Below are 17,000 nucleotides of genomic sequence, written 5' to 3' on the forward strand. Positions count from 1 at the left end.
TCCTCTTATGTTCATTTTAATTTTGTAATCCCAATAACTATGTATTAATCTTCTCATGTTGATATTAATAAAAAGATTGAAAAATAAAAGAAAGAATTATGCCCTCTCATATTAGCCATTTCTGCCCTGGGAAAAGTCTCTGGCTGGCCACTCCGTCTAAGGCTCTCATCATCTATCAAGTGACCTCTCATTCTCTCTCACTCCAGAGATAAGCCCTAGATCGCTCAACCTTTCCTCAAAAGACAAGCCCTGTAATTCATTGTGAGAGGGGAATAAATGGAAAACCAGGATTTTATGGAATTATTTTTATTTGAGAATAAATGCTCATCACCTTCAAACGCAAATCGTCTATCGTATCATTGGATTGCACATAGGGTAGCTTGATAGTGTAGCGATTGAGATGATGCTTTGTAGCGCCAGTGATGGAAAGATCGAGCTCCAACCCCTGCCGCTGTCTGTGAAGAGTCTGTATGCTTTCCCCGTGACTGTGAGGGCTTTCTCCGGCCGCTCTGGCTTCCTCACACATTCCAAGCGATGCATGAGTTTTGGATTAGGAAGTAGTGAGCATGCTATGTTTGTGCCCGGTGCACGACGATGCTTGTGGCTGCCCACAGCACATCTCGGACTCTGGTTATTGGAGTAGTCAATGCATTTCGCCGTACCTTTCAATGTTTTGATGCACATTAGACAAATAAGGTCAAGCTTTAAATCTCTGTTTGAAAATGAGTCAGAAAACTCCCATGTAATTTTGCATCGATCAGCAGCAGAAAATGTTGATACTTTAAACACTCTCCTGCCTTTTCTTCGTCAAGATTGTGATTGAGCAGTTCTGTTGCTTGTTACCTTTAGTTATGTTGATGGAATAAATAGAGGGTGAACATGCTTTGGGAGATTCACTTCTTCAATATGTGGATAAATTGAGCAAATGATATGAGGGGCAGGTAACTGGGAGATCAGAGATGATAGCTCTCATCTGAGGTAACAGACAAAAAGTGCTGGAGGAATTCAGCAAGTCAGGCAGCATGTATGGAGAGGAATAAAGAGATGACACTTCGGGCCAAGACCCTTCTTCAGCACTGGAAAGGAAGGGGGAAGGAGTCAGAATAAGAAGGTGGGAGGGACATTGAGAGGGGGATGAGTACAAGCTTGCAGGTGATAGGTGAGACCAGGTGAGGGGAAAGGTGGGTGGGGGTTGGAGTGATGAAGTCAGAAGCTGGGAGAGGGTAGGGGAGAGAATAGTTGGAAGAGATAAAGGTCTAAAGTGGAAGGAATCTGACAGAAGAGGACAGTGGAAGGACCATGGAAGAGAAAGAGGCAACAAAGGGAGGTGATATCAGGTGAGGAGAAGCGAAGGGGTGAGACGGCCACCTGGCCCATGCCGTCTGGTTGGAGGCTACCCAGATGGAATATCAGGTGTTACTCCTCCAGCTTGAGTGTGGCCTCATCGTGGCAGTAGAGAAGGTTATGGACAGGCATGGGAATTTGAATTGAAATGGGTGGCCGTCATGAAATCCTGCCTTTTATAACAGCAGGAGAAAAAGTGCTCGACGAAGTGGTCCCCTAATCTATGCCGGGTCTCAATGATGTAGAGAAGATCGTACCTGGAGCTCCAGACGCAGTAGATGACCCCGAAGGACTCACAGGTCTTCTCATTTGAGGGACTGTTTGGGGCCCTGAATGGTGGTGAGGGAGGGGTTGTAGGGGCTGGAGTAGCACTTAGCATGCTTGTTGGGATAAGTGCCAGAGGGAGATCGGTGGGGAGGGATGAGTGGACAAGATAGCCATGTGGAGACTGATCCTTGCAGAAAGCAGAGAGCGGGGAAAGAGGGGGAAGATGTGCTTGGTAGCAGGATCCTGTTGTAGATGGCAGAAGTTAATGAAAATGATATGCTAGATACAGAGGCTAATGGGGTGGTAGGTAAGGACAAGGGGAACAATAACCCTGTAATAGTGGTGGTGGAGGGGGGGGGAGAAGGATGGTGTGAGGAAAATGGAGAAGATGCAGATGAGAGCAGTATTGATGGTGGTGGAAGGCACCATTCTTTGAAAAAGGAGGACGTGTTCCAGATCTTCCAAAATGGAAAGTGTCCTGCTGAGAACAGATGAGGTGGAGGTGGAGGTGGAGGAACTGGGAAAAGGGGATACCACTTTTACAATTGGCAGGGTCAGAAGAGATATTGTCGAGGTAACTGTGCGAGTCAGTAGGTTTAGAAAAGATGTCGGTGGTTAGTAATGGAGACAGAGAGATCGAGAAAGGGGAGGGAGGTGTAAGTAAATGTGAAGGCAGGGTGAAGTTTGGAGGCAAAGCTGATGAAATTGATGAACTCAGGATGGGTTCAGGAAGCAGTGCCAATGCAGCCATCAATGTTGTGCAGAAAGAATTGAGGAGTTTCACCAGAGTAGGCTTGGAACATGGACTGTTCCACATAGCTGATGAAAGAGCAGGCACAGTTGGGGCTCATGCGGGTGCCTATGACTGTATTTGGGTTTGGAGAAAGTGGGAGGAGCTGAAAGGGAAATTGTTGAGGATGAGAGTGGTGGTGGAGGGTAATTGGTTTGGTTTGTTTTCCAGAAAGAAGCAGAGAGCTTTAAGGCCTTCCTGATGGGGAGATATTAGTGTATAGGGACTGGGTGTTCAGAGTAAAACTGAGGAGATTAGGGCCAGGGAACATAAAGTGATTGAAGTGATCAAGAGCTTGTGAAGTGTCATAGATGTTGGCAGGAAGGGACTGAACCCGGGGGGTCAAATAAGGCTGAGGTATGCGGACACAAGCTCAATAGGGCGGGACCAGGCCTATTCGGGCAGTCAGATTCGTAGATCTTGGGTAAGAGGTAGAAATGAGCAGTACGGGGTACAGGAACCATGAGGTTGGTGTGGTGAACTACATATACCTGTCTGGACTCCTCCTGTGGCTCCTCCCACAGACCCCTGCTGACTGCTCCTGTGGCTCCTCCCACAGACCCCTGTATAAAGGCGATTGAGGCCTGAGCCCGGCCTCATTCTCCAGGATGTAGTGTTGTTCATTCTTCCAGTCAATAAAAGCCGATATCTCTCTTCTTACGTCTCAGAGTGAGTTATTGATGGTGCATCAGTTGGTGAAAGTGAAGAGGAGATCTTCAGAGTCGATGAGATTGGTGATGATGAAGGATACAATAGTTTGATGGTAGGATCCTGTTCAAGGGATATGTAAGAGGAGGTGTCTGAGAGCTTCCACCTTGCTCAGCAAGGTAGAGGTCAGCCCACTAGATTATAACTATACCCCACTTGCTGCAGGTTTGGTGATAATGTTGGGATTGATGCTAAGAGAGTAGGGCAGTGTGCTCAGCGGGGGTAAGGTTCGAGAAGGATAAGTTATGTGCTGAAGTCAAAACTGTTGATGTCTCATCAACAGTTAGAGATGAAGAGATCCAGAGCAAGTAGAAGATCAGAGCACTGTGTCCAAGGAGAGGAGGAGGACTGGGGACAGAAGAAGGTGTCATTTGTTGGAGTTGGGGAATCCTTGGCAAAGAAGTGGGCTCAGAGATGGTGGTGACGGAGGAAGAACTCAGCCTTACGGCAGCTGTGGAACTCACTGAGGTGTGAGGACAGTGAACTCTGCCTCCAAGAGGAGGATGACGGAGGGGTTGGTAAACACAGTACAGGGATTAGAACTGGGGTCGGCAGAAGGTAGAGAGTTGGAGGGGTGACAGGAGAAAGGAATGTGGGGATTTTTGTGGAAAGTGGGGAGAAAGGGATATGGCAGCTCAGAGGAAACAAAGGGGGGGAAGGGTAGAGGGGAGCTTGACATTAGGGGTTTGTGGGGAGTATTGGCAGAAGACGAGCCATAGGATCTGGCGGCAGAGAGACTCTCAGGCTTGAGGTGGAGGCGGCCATGGTTGAAGCTGGAGCCGGAGCTGGAGACTGTCATGGCTGAGGTGGGAGCTGGAGTTGGAGGTGGCAGGGGCCAGGGTCTGCAGGTGGGTGATCTTTCGATCCTTTCTGGAATCAAGGAAGAAGAAGAGCCAGCATCTGAAGGCATGAATCCAGCAGAAGATGAAGTGTTGGGAGAGGTCCATGCCAGGCAGTGTTGACTGAGGCCCAGAGCTGTGGCAGATAGGGCTCACAGGTTTTCCTGCATGGTGGAGGGGGCTGTGTGTAGAATCCAGAGGGGGAATCGGCGGGAAAAGCAGTCAATTGAAAGCAGGAACCCGGCATCCTCACTGCGACTGAGCAGGGTGGCCTGGAAATGGAGTTGGAAACCATGTGGCACAAGGTGGCAGCAGAGACAAGATCCCAGGAAAGGACACGTGGTCGTGGTAATGAGTCTGGGTGAGCACATGGCTGAGGAGTCCGAGATTACAGAAGGGAAGCAGTGGGAGGGCGTCTCACTAACGTCCCGAAGAGAAGATTTAAACTTCTTCAGAGCAGGCATTCTGCAGATGCTGGAAATCTTGAGCAAAATACGGAAAAGGCTGGAGAAAGTCCACAAGCCAGGCAGCAACTGATGGTTAGTTTCTTGGTCTGCCTGGAGGCATCAAGATCTGGAAAGAAGAAATTAATATTTTCAGTACATTTCTTGAAACAAATGTCTTATTACCTGTTCCTTTACCTATTAGCAGATTCACGGGCATAGATCCTTCAGAGTTGCCATGCGGGTTGGTAGGGTGGTCTGTTGGTCTTCATCAGTCGGGGGATTGAACTCAGGAGTTGCGAGGTAATATTGCAGCTCTATAAAACCCTGGTTAGCAAAAACTTGGAATATTCCTATAATGAACTGTTTATTATAATTGACTTTATTTCCCTCCATAGATGCTGAGCTCCTCCTGCATTTTGTGCATGTGGCAGGTGGATCACGAAGTGCTTTCCCTTAGTTTAATTTCCATCTACAGATGCTGCTCACTCTGCTGAGATCTTTCCGCAGTTTGTTTTTTACTCCAGAATCCAGCATCTGCAGTTTGTCGTGTCTCAGTTTATTTCAAGTTCAAGTTCATCGTCACCTGACGGTACACATATACAAACGACACAGCCTTCCTCTGGAACACGATACATCCAAAAAACACATAACACAAACAGCACATAAATCAAAATATTACCATAAATAAGTTAATACAGTGTAATTCAAAATGCATGGAACACAGGTATACAGTAAACAGCTCGCTGACCGAGTGATGACACCTCAATGGAGGCAGGCTATTCATTAGTATCAGAGCCTGAGGGAAGATGCCGTTATCCAGCCTGGCAGTCCCAGTCCTGAAGCTTCTGTACCTCCTTCCTGATGGTAGTGGGTCAAAGAGATTGTGGGGGTGGTGGGGACCCCTCAACCCACCGTGCTTTGGGCCTTTTGTCTGCAACGCTCCCAGGAAATGTCACAATCCGGGGGAAAGAAGACCACGGTGATCCTCTGTCTTGCTGTCTGCTGCCCTGCAGCTTCCATCCCACACAGTGATGAAGCCAGACAGGACACTCTCAGCGGTGCTCCTGCAGACTTGTTAGAATGGGGGCAGGGAGTCTTGCACGCCTCTATCTCCTCAGAAAGTGTCAATGCTTCTTGACTAGTGCGGAGGTGTTGTGGGTCCGGGTTAGAGTGTCCTTTATGTGCACACCAAGGAACTTTTGTGTTCTTCACTTGCTCTACAGCAGAGGCATTAATGTGCAATGGAGAGTGGTCGACCTGCGCCTACCTGAAACCCACAGTCGACTCTTCTGTCTCGTTCACACTGACATTCAGGTTGTTGTTCCCACACCGTGAGGCAAACCTCGCAATCTCCACTATCTGTATGCTGATGCGTCATTGTTGGTGATAAGGCCAACCACTTGATGATGTGGTTTGAGCTAAATGTGGTAATGCTGCCGTGAGTCAGCAGTGAGCTGAGCAAGCAGCCCTGGGGAGCACTTGGGGAGCTGCGGAGAGCAGTGGGCTCCTAGCACCGAGGTGTTCACACAGCAGTTCTTACGGATGTAGACACTCAGACATCCTCCGTGGCGTTTGCCAGAAATTGCAACATTTCTGTCCGCCCGAAAGGAGATCAGGCCTTCTAGTTGGATGGCAAAGCCTGGAATGGTGTCTTGAAGCCACGTTTCTGTCAGGACAAATGCGCAACAATTCCCCATTTCTCGTTGCTTCGGACGCAGACAATGGCAATCAATCCAGTTTTTTTTCTGGCGGTGGGATGTTAGCGAGTAGAACCGACAGAGCGCGGGGCTCCACTTGAAGACTTGCGTTAATACCGGCCATCTTACTGCGCTTCTGTGTTGAGTGCTCCGCTTCCCCCGGGTAGCTGCAAAAGACCGCAGCGCGGAGCGAGAGGCCGCTCCCCACATTGTCCGTAACTGCGCAGCACCTTCGTTATTCTGCTTGTTAGTGAGATAGACCGGCGTATTTTAGTGTTCCTAATATCCAGCTGTGTTTGTGGGTCATAGAAAAGATGAACAGGACAAGAAAGTTCACTCGTTGGTTGGAGCCAGGGAGGCTAATGTGTCCATGCACGCCGCAAGACTCAATATGATTCAGCTTCCTGCCCTCCTGTTCACTTTCATCTACCAACATTGCTTTCTTCTTCAGAACCACCTCGATTCTCCCTGAACTTCCTATTAAGTATAGTCGTGCTATGTTTCTTAGTCACACTTGTTGTGACTTCCACATTCTCAGGTTAAACTAACCTGCCCACTATCAGATATACACAAGAGATTCTGCAGATGCTGGAAATCCAGAGTAACACACACAAAGTGCCGGAGGAAATCAGCAGGTCAGGCAGCATCTATACAGAGGAATAAAGAGTTGACATCTCAGGCTGAGACCCTTCGTAAAGACATTACCTGACCACAGCATCCGAGAATAAACAGTAACTCAAAACTTTGACACATATAGTGAAATGCAACTTTTTGCTTCAATGACCAACACAATCCGAGGGTGTGATGGGGGCAGCTCGCAATAGTGAACGAGAATAGTGAATAAGAGCAAGGGAGGAATAAAACTGAGAGCCCAAAGGCGGGATGATTATCACCCACTGAACGATGGCTAACATGGCCACCAAAGTGCTAATCAATTCCGCACTCTCGTTACGACACCGATTTCATTGCTGAGTGTTTGTGACCTTACCTTGGAGGTTGGTGGATGCATTGGCTTGGGTGCTGGAACCTGTGGAGGCTGCAAGAAAGTCAAAGTAAGATTTATTATCGAAGTGCAGTAGTGAACCAAAGCAAAGGAGGAATAAAACAGAGATGCTGAAGGTATTGGAAATCCACCTGGGATGACTATCACCCACTGAACGATGGCTAATATTGACACCAAGGTGCTAATCAATTCCGCACTCTCGTTACGACACCAATTTCATGACTGAGGCTTTGTGACCTTACCTTGTGGGCTGGTGGATGCGTTGGCTTGGGTGGTGGAGCCTGTGGAGGCTGCAAGGAAGTTAAAGTAAACTTCATTATCAAAGTGCATGTACTGTACGTACGATACCCTGCCTTGAAATTCATTTTCTTGAAGGCAATAAAGAAATACCATAGCAATGACTAAAAACTATATATAAACACAGACTGACAAATAACCAATGTGCCAAAAAAGATAAATTATGCAAATACATAAAAATATGATGACAAGAGTTGTAAGAGTCCTTGAGAGTAAGTCTGCACGTTGTAGAATTAGGCTTTTTCCACTGAGGCTAGGGGAGAAGAAAACCAGTGGACATGGGTTAAGGGTGAAGGGGGGAAAGTTTAAAGGGAAGTTTGTGGGGGGGGGGCTTCTTCACACAGAGAGTGGTGGGAGTGTGGAATGAGCTGCCAGATGAAGTGGTGAATGCGGGCTCACTTTTAACATTTAAGAAACACTTGGACAGGTACATGGATGAGAGGGGTATGGAGGGATATGGTCCAGGTGCAGGTCAGTGGGACTTGGCGGAAAAATGGTTCGGCACAGCCAAGAAGGGCCAAAAGGCCTGTTTCTGTGCTGTAATGTTCTGTGGTTCAGTGTTGTGGACCCAGGTCCTTTGTTCATATTCATTCATGGAAGTAGAGTTGGTGGGGGGCAGCATTTATTGCTCATTTCCAACCACCCCTGGGAAAGGGCTGGTGGACTACCTTCTTAACTCTGTGAGACTGAGAGACCAATGTTGCCTCTTCTATATTGCTCTGATAGTGTTCTAATCCCAGGGAATCCTGGCTCCTTGCCCAGAATTTCTGCATGTCTTTCAAATTATGTTGTAGTAGGTGCAAGGACTAATTTGAGAAAGAACAACATGAAAACATTCCGTTGATCTGAAAATAACCATGAAGGTTACATTCATTGATCTGAAAGCAAATCTGCTGGGAGGCTGAAGGAATTATACTCAGTGGCCAGTTTATTAGGTATATCTGTATTCTACTTTGCTAATGCAAATATCTAATCAGCTAATCACGTGGCATCGACTCAATGCACGAAAGCATACAGACATGGTCAAAAGGTTCAGTTGTTGCTCAGACCAAACCTCAGAATAGTGAAGAAGATTGATCTGAGTGACTTTGACCGTGCAATGATTGTTGGTGCCGGACAGGGTGGACTGAGTATCTCAGAACCTGCTGATTTCCTGTGATTTTAACGCACAACGGTCTTTAGAGTTTACAGAGAATGGTTCAAAGCAGAAATCCAGTGAGCAGCAGTTCTGCAGGTAAAAATACTTTGTTACTGAGAAAGGTCAGACTGGTTCAAGCTGACCCAGGAAGGTGAATAAACAATCGTTACAACAGAGGTGTGCAGAAGAACACCTCTGAATGCACATATTGAATCTTGAAGTGGATGGGCGGAGTAGCAGAAGACCATGAACAGGAGGTACAGGAAGTATGTAATAAATGTCACCACAGAGTGTATTTTTACAGTATACGAAGAAATGTCACGGGATATTTTGTATTAATTCAAGAAGTGAAACTTTGTGTGGATTTAAGCTTCACCTCAATGAATGCAGATAGTTAATAGTGGAAGATGGGTAATTTCACCATTTTTAACTATGGGGATACTGCAACATCCCTTCAGTAGCCTGAGTGAGGAGTTCATGGTTTCCCTTGCAAGAGAATTGATGCTGTACGGACATTCCAGCGAGCCCAAAATCTTGACAGCAGGTATTGAGGTCTGGACAGGCAGGAAGTGGAAGGCCAAGGAAGTAGGGGAAATGTGCGTGCCTTGTCTGAGGCACAGGGATCTGACAGTGACAGTGGTCTAGGCAGGCCTGGGCAGCTTCCCTTCAACCCTCTTTGAGAGTGTCCAAGGCAGGGGTCGATGCAATATGGTCCAGGAAGAGGTTGTGAGCAGCTGTCGCAGAAGTCCACACCACCAGGATGGGAGGAATGGGGCAGCACGGTGCTTGAACAAGGTGAAGCAGAAGATCTCCTGGTCCAATATCTGGTAGGCCGAACCCTAGCACATCAAGTTTATGATCCAGGTTGCATACAACATCCTGCCCAGTCCAGCAAACTGTTTAGCTTGGGGCAAAAGTGAGGGACCATCATATCGTATCTGCCATGGCAGAGCGACCCTGGAACAAATCCTTAGCAGCTGCCCAGAAGCCCTGGGAAATGGCCACCTCTTCTGGCATCATGACCAGATGCTGAAGGCAGTAGCGGGAAGCATCTCCTCGGCCATTTACACCAGTAAGCACCTCCATCAACAGAAAAAGCACATAGCTTTTGTCAAAGATGGAGACCAACCACAGCCTCAGCCCAGGTCACCAGCAGGCTTGTTTGTCAAGGCGGCTGACTGGCAACTGAAAGTCGATCTTGGCAAGCAAGTAAAGTTCCCTGACTTTATTGCATCATCATCCCTGAGGCCTGACATGGTCATTCTGTCAGAAACCTTGATGCAGCTGGACATGGTAGAACTGACAGTGCCTTGGGAAGACTGGATTGTGAAGGCATTCGAGCATAAGAAGGCCAAACACACAGGAGCTGGTAGAACAGTGCCAGAGACAAGAGTGGAGGGTTTGTTGGGAGCCTATAGAAGTGGGGTGTAGAGGTTTTGTTGGCTGCTTGCTCTGCGGAACCTACCGTCCTTCAAAAAGGCTTAGAGAAAGATTGCGAGACCTTAGTTGAATATTTGAATTTCCAAGCCATTCATTTCATCTGCACTTTTCTACTCTGTCCTTACCATTACGAGAGGCTGTAAAGAGACGAGCCATCAGGACCGTCACCGAGCCTCTAGATGGCAATGGGTCAAGAGGTGTGACCCGTGGACTAATGCTGCTTGGACACATGCCAGGGGCAAAGGTGTCTGAGGTTGAAAGAACCAAAACATCCGATAACCCTAGGTTACATCACTGATGATGAGTCCCAGCTCATCCTAGGGTCTACCTCAGCATCACAGTTTAGGTACTCAATTTGGGACGGGCTCCTAATTTCATATGCCATTCCTTGCACATGGTCCCCTCCTGCATCCCATTGACTTCAGCTGACTACTTGGATCATCTCAGTCAATCACTTGGCACTTCTAGTCCAAGCACCCACTTCCTCCTGACTTTGCTGCAATGGTGCATGTACCCCACACCTCCAGTGACACTGGTTCAATCCTGACCTCAGGTGTTATCTGCATGAAGTTGGTACATTCTCCCTGTGAGTGTACAGTTTCCTTTGGTTGTCAGTGAGAGCCATAGGATCATGCAGCGTGGAAATAGGCCATTCAACCCACTATGTCTATGCTGTCCAATTTCTTTCCACATCCCAAAGATATACTAGTTGGTAGGTTAATTAGTTACTGTAGATCACATTTAGTGTAGATGGATATTGAACCATAGAGCACTACAACACAGAAAACACCAGTTTCCCCTTTAGTCCCATCTACTTGCAAGCCGACCATAGCCCTCCATAACTTTCTCGTCCTTGTAACTATCCAAACTTCCCTCAACTGTTACAATTGAATCCAGATCTACCACTTCCACTGGCAGCTCATTTCACACTCGCACCACCCTCTAAGTGAAGTTGTCCCCCTCCTCAGATTCTCCTTAAATATTTCACCTTTCAACCTAAATCTATGACCTCTAGTTCTCATCTCAACCATTCTGAGGAGAAAAAAGCCTGCTTGCATGCTTTCACCCTATCCATACCCCTCGTAATTTTGTAAATCTCTATTAAAATCCTCTTGTTCTCCTGCGCTCCAGGGAATAATGTCAAAACATTTTAAACCTTTCCCTGCAGTTCTTCAAGACTCAGCAATGCCTGTGTTAATTTTCTCTTTCAATCTTACTGATATAGATAATAAAAGCCGAGGATAACAGGTTTAGGAAGACGTGGCTTTTGAGAGATATTGAGGCCCTGGTTGAGGGGAAAAAAAGAGATGCATAACAGGTAAAGGCAAATAGGAACAAAAGAGGTACTTGAGGAGTATAAGACAACACTTGAGGAGGTGGAGCTATGGCGCCAATGGTGACTCCTTTGCTTGCATCTTCAAAAACAGTTCTATTTCCATCTTTAATATCTCTATTTTTCCCTTTCAAGGTTCTTTTGAAGACCCTGACCTGGAGTTACGTGCTCACTATTGTTTTCGGGGTTCCTTAATCGGCTGCTATTCGGCATGCCAAAGTCTTGGCCTAAGATTTCGGCACGGATTCAGAAGCCTGGGATCTCGAGGAACTGGAGACGGGTGGACCAAGGGTTGGTGTTGCCACAGGGGATCTGTGTGTCATTGGGGGAGTTGGAACATCTGTTGTGTGCCTGGGGGCCTGGTATCCTTGCGATCTTCAGGCACACAGCTCGAAAAAAACGACGTAACGGCCTTTTAACATCGTAGACCAGCGAGTTGTTTGTTATGTCTCCCTGCTCATTGGAAAATGGAGTCACCTCTTTCTCCCTTATTAGGAGAGAGCGAGAGCCTGCAGAATGTCGAATTATTGGATGAACAATGTAGTCTTTGGGGTAACTGCATGTCTGTGTCTTTGCTATTGCTTTGCTCGCGCTTGAGTGCTGGTAGCGGGTGCGCTTTACTTTTGCCAGTGGGGGGAGGGGGGATTGTTGCTCGCTGCCGCTTACGTACGGGAGGGAGGGGAGCTGGGGGGTACTTTGGGGTTCTAACATTTAACTGTGTTCATTCTTGGGGCCCTCCTGTTTTTGTGGAGGGTTGTGAAGCCTAGCCTGCTGTGTTCTACCAGCATTTTGTGTGTGTTGTTATTTCAGGATGTATATTGTGTACATATCTCTGACATTAAATTGTACCTTTGAACCTTTGAGAGGGAAATCAGGAGGGCTAAAAGAAGGCATGAGGTGGTCTAGCAGAGATGGTGAAGAGCTTCTGCAGATATGTTAAGAGCAAAAGGATTCCAGGGACAAAATTGGTCCTCTGGAAGATCAGAATGGCAATCCACGCATGGAAACAAAACAAATGGGGGAGATCTTAAATGGATTTTTTGCATCTGTATTTACTCAGGGGATGGACACAGAGTCTATAGAAGTGAGGCAAAGCAGCAGCGAGGTCATGGACCCTGTACAGATTATAGAGGAGGAGGTGTTTGCTGTTGGACCAGGAGATATTTTACACAGTGAGCGAGGCCTCTGTCAGTCAGGGTCGACCATGGATGTTGTGTCCTAGCTGTCTAGAAACACAAAGCTGGGCAATACAATATGGAAAGCAAGCTGTTCCCTGTATAGCAAGCTCCCCCTCTCCACACATCTGATGAACCCAACGGAAAGGCAGAGACCAAAACATTTTGGCCCCAGCAGCATCATAGGAGTTGCCAGCCAGAGTCGAACTCAACGTAAGACTGTCCAGCTCCGGATTTTCCCTTGGGGTTTACTCCCGAACACTTCCCCATGACTGGGAATGAGCTGCAAGGCAGCAGAGTTTGAGATCACAGTTTTCTTTTTCCTTGGTGAGTGGCTGACAAGTCATAAGCAACTGGTTTTAAGGCACCAGTGACCCACCTTTGCCCTTTCTCCTGTCAGTAGAAATGGTTCTGCTGGGCTTAGTAGCTAAGCCTCACATGAAGGCCAGGAGCTGGACTTGGTTGTCAGAGGCTATTTGAGGCGCACACCATTGGGAGCATTTAATAGGCAGTGGGAGCTTGTCCCCACCACCACCCTGGCTATAACAGCCTTAAGAAACATACTTTTGGTTATTAAGGGAAATAAGAGATATGGTGTCAGTACATGAATTGTGGCTGAGGTGAAACATCTGCCATGATTTTATTGAAAGGTCACTCAGGGTATGAGGGTTGAATGGGTTAATTCCTGCGTCCATTTAAATTCTGATGAGATAAAACTTTGGTCCAATTTTTACCATCTTTCCAGGTGTTTTATAGTCCATGCAATATGACATGAGGTGTTCCACTTCAGTCAACTGTGGACCATTACTTCACCCAGAATGCAAACCTTATGAATAAATGTCCATCAAACTGCTCATCTACTCAAAGAACTGGGCAAATGGAGTTCAACCCAGAGGAGTGTGAAGTGATTCACTTTGGTAGGTCAAATTTGAAAGCAGAATATAGAGTTAATAGCATGATTCTTGGCAGGATGGAGGAAGAGAGGATCTTGGGATTCATGTCCATAGATTCCTCAAAGTTGCTGCGCAAGTTGAAAGGGTGGTTAATAAGGCACAGTTGCGTGTTGTCCTTTGTTAGTTGGGGATTGAGTTCAAGAGCCATGAAGTAATTTTGTACATCTATAAAACTCTATTTAGACCACACTTGAGTATTGTGTTCAGTTCTAGTTACTTATTATAGGAAGAATGAAGAAGCTTTAGAGAGGGTGTAGAGAAGATTTAACAGGATGTGGCCTGGATTCGAGAGTTTGTCTTATGCAGGTAGGCTGAGTGAGCTCGGGCTTTTCTCTTTGAAGAGAAGGAGGATGAGAAATAACTTGATCGAGATGTACAAGGTGAAAAGAGACACAGATTGAGTTCACACCCTTGTCTTTTTCCAAGTGCAAACATGGATAATATCAGGGGGCATAATTTTAAGGTGACTGGAGGAAAGTATAGGGGCAAGTTCTTACACCAAGAGTCATGAGTGTGTGAAATGCCCTGCTAGGGGTGGTGGTGGTAGAGGCAGATACAGTAAAAATACAGATACAGATACATTTAAATTCTTAGACAGGCACATAGGGTAGATGATAGAAAAATTGAGGGTGATGTGGGAGCGAAAGGTCAGATTGATCTTAGAGTAGGTTTAAAGGTCGACATAACAGTTGGGGCCAAAGAGTGCATACTGCACTGTAGTGTTTCATGTTCTATGTTCTATGTAACTCACACTCTTGCACTGTTTTCTAAGAAGACTATTTTTGTATCATATGGCTGATGGCAGAGTTAAAATTACCTATCTGCTAGAACTTGTGGAGGAAGTGCAACCAAAATTAAGATGAAAAATGCAAAAACCCGACAGCACATGCCACAGGCTAAAGGGCGGCTTCTGTCTCATTGTTATCAGACACTTTAATGGGCTTCTAATACCATAAGATGGACTCCTGGCCTCACAATCTACCTCGTTTTGATCCTGCACTTCGTTTACTTCCACAGCACTCTTTTGGAGGCATTTGTGCTTCGCCCTGCATTGTTACTGTTTTACCTTGTTTGAGCTCAGTGCAATGTGTGATGATCTGATCTGTATAAACAGTACACAAGACAAAGCTTTCACTACATCTTGGTACACGTGAGGACAATAAACCAGTTCCAGTACCAGCTAACCTCCTAAACTGGCTGGTGCTGCAGTCTAAATAGCGATATGCAATGGCATTCGTGTACGCAGATGAATCCAGAAGCAGCCTGTTGTGGGATGTCAGCTTATCCCGGCACGAGTGTTGGGTGCAGCTGTATTGGCATATGGAGGAGCGGGGTGAAACATTCAGATTTGATTAGTTTTACTTGTCACATGTGCATTGAAACATCGAAACGTACAGTGAAAGGTGTTGTTTGCGCCGGTGACTAACACAGTCCAAGCAGGTGCAGGAAATCAACCTACAAGTGTCGTTGTGCTTCTGGCACTGACATAGCAAGCCTGCAACCGACTGTACATCACTGGAATGTGGGGGGGGGGGGGGGGAAACCGGAGCATCTGGAGGAAGCCCACACCGTCAGGGGGAGAACGGACTACCTCCTTACAGACAGTGGCGGGAATTGAACCCCCATCGCTGATGGCTGGTGCTGTAAAGCATTGTGCTCACCACTATGCTGCCGTGCCATTTACTGTTCAGCCTTCATTGGACCCTGGAGTATGATGGGAGAATGAGCGAGGTGGTGGTTGGAAAAAACTGACTCTGTGAAAGGAGATTGGGAGGGAAATGGCTGAAAGTAAAGCAACAGAAATGATACTAACTGCCTGATTAGAATGAGTGGACATACTCATTGAACCGAAAGAAGCTGCAGAAGGTTGTAAATCTAATCAGCTCCATCTTGGGCACTATCCTACAAAGTACCCAGGACGTCTTTAGGGAGCAGTGTCTCAGAAAGGCAACGTCCATTATTAAGGACCTCCAGCACCCAGGGCATGCCCTTTTCTCACTATTACCATCAGGTAGGAGATACAGAAGTCTGAAGGCACACACTCAGTGATTCAGGAACAGCTTCTTCCCCTCTGCCATCTGATTCCTAAATGGACATTGAAGCTTTGGACACTACCTCACTTTTTTTAATATATAGCATTTCTGCTTTTGCACATTTTTAAAATCTCTTCAATATATGTAATTGATTTACTTGTTTATTTATTATTATTATGCTTTATTTTATTTATTATTATTTTTTTCTTTTTCTCTCTCTGCTAGATTATGTATTGCATTGAACTGCTGCTGCTAAGTTAACACATTTCACATCACATGCCCGTGATAATAAACCTGATTCTGATTCTGAGTCATGTACGCAAATGGACCCAGAAGCAGACTGTTGTTGGGATGTCCACTTACCCTGGTCAAAGGTTTAGTTGCTGGTGGTGGCTTGGCATACGGAACAGGGGGTGGAGCCTTCGGCATTGGACTCTGGAACATGATGTAAGAATTAGTGAGGTGAGACAACAGATCAGCAGAACAATCATCTTCCACCTGGCTCTATCTGCCCAGTTTCAATTTCTGTATCTGTTTCCACCAATCACCCACCAGGCTCTTCCTTCATACTGCCCTCACCCCACCCGGCTCCGTCTGACTATCATCTCCCTCCTCATCTGGTTCTAATGATCACCCACCGACCCGCTGTCTCTCACAACTGGCTGTCTCCCTTCTACCCTCTCAGTCCTGATGGGGGGCTCCGACCTGAAGCATCGACCATCTCTTTTCCTCCTCAGATGCTGCTGAGTTCATCCCAAGTGTTTTACTTTTTGCTCTAGATTCCAGCATCTATGATTCTTACATTTGCTGTCTACTCAGAATCTGAAACTTAATGCCGAAGAGGCCATAGGAAGCTGAAACCAAGTGCGGAAGGGCTGGTGGTGGCAACAAAAATTGGAAGGGATGACCTTCTTCAAACCCAACAATAGGCTTGTACCCCAATCTGAATGATTCTGTAACACTGGCTGCTTTTCTCCTTTACACTGCACAGCAGGTGGTAAATAGGCACTGGGTTACTCCCTCTCTATTCTGACTGAAACAAATTGTTCACATTGGTGCTCTAACAATTAATTTAATTAATTTAACAATTAATCAACATCTAATGTCTTAGAAAGTGAAACAGCTCATCTTTCTCCTCTCTGTATTTCGAAAGCTACGTGTATTCTGGAATCTAACCGCACTATCTCAATCTCTTAGTGGTAAGTATGACTCAGTCACAATTATATTAGGAAGGTTCAATCGTTAGGTATTAATATTGAAGTAGTAAAATGGATTCAACAGTGGCTGGGTGGGAGATGCCAGAGAGTAGTGGTGGATAACTGTTTGTCAGGTTGGAGGCCGGTGACTAGTGGTGTGCCTCAGGGATCTGTACTGGGTCCAATGTAGTTTGTCATATACATAAATGATCTGGATGATGGGGTGGTAAATTGGATTAGTAAGTATGCAGATAATACTAAGATAGGTGGTGTTGTGGATAATGAAGTAGGTTTTCAAAGTTTGCAGAGAGATTTAGGCCAGTTAGAAGAGTGGGCTGAAC

At 46.4% G+C, this 17,000-nt stretch overlaps 1 protein-coding gene across 1 annotated transcript in view; it reads right to left on the bottom strand.

Moving 5' to 3' along the window:
* Positions 1-306: 306 nt before the first annotated feature.
* LOC140734564 (zinc metalloproteinase-disintegrin-like NaMP) overlaps positions 307-17,000 on the bottom strand; it is a 95,102-nt gene continuing 78,408 nt past the window's right edge. Inside the window, exons 21-24 of the mRNA XM_073058721.1 lie at positions 15,827-15,898; positions 7,337-7,384; positions 7,080-7,127; positions 307-4,521 (exon numbers count right to left, since the gene is read on the bottom strand). Coding sequence (XP_072914822.1) covers positions 4,489-4,521; positions 7,080-7,127; positions 7,337-7,384; positions 15,827-15,898 — 201 coding nt within the window. The 3' untranslated portion in view covers positions 307-4,488. The remainder of the gene's footprint in view (positions 4,522-7,079; positions 7,128-7,336; positions 7,385-15,826; positions 15,899-17,000) is intronic.

This window comes from Hemitrygon akajei, chromosome 1 (assembly GCF_048418815.1).
Source record: "Hemitrygon akajei chromosome 1, sHemAka1.3, whole genome shotgun sequence".
Taxonomy (NCBI): domain Eukaryota; kingdom Metazoa; phylum Chordata; class Chondrichthyes; order Myliobatiformes; family Dasyatidae; genus Hemitrygon; species Hemitrygon akajei.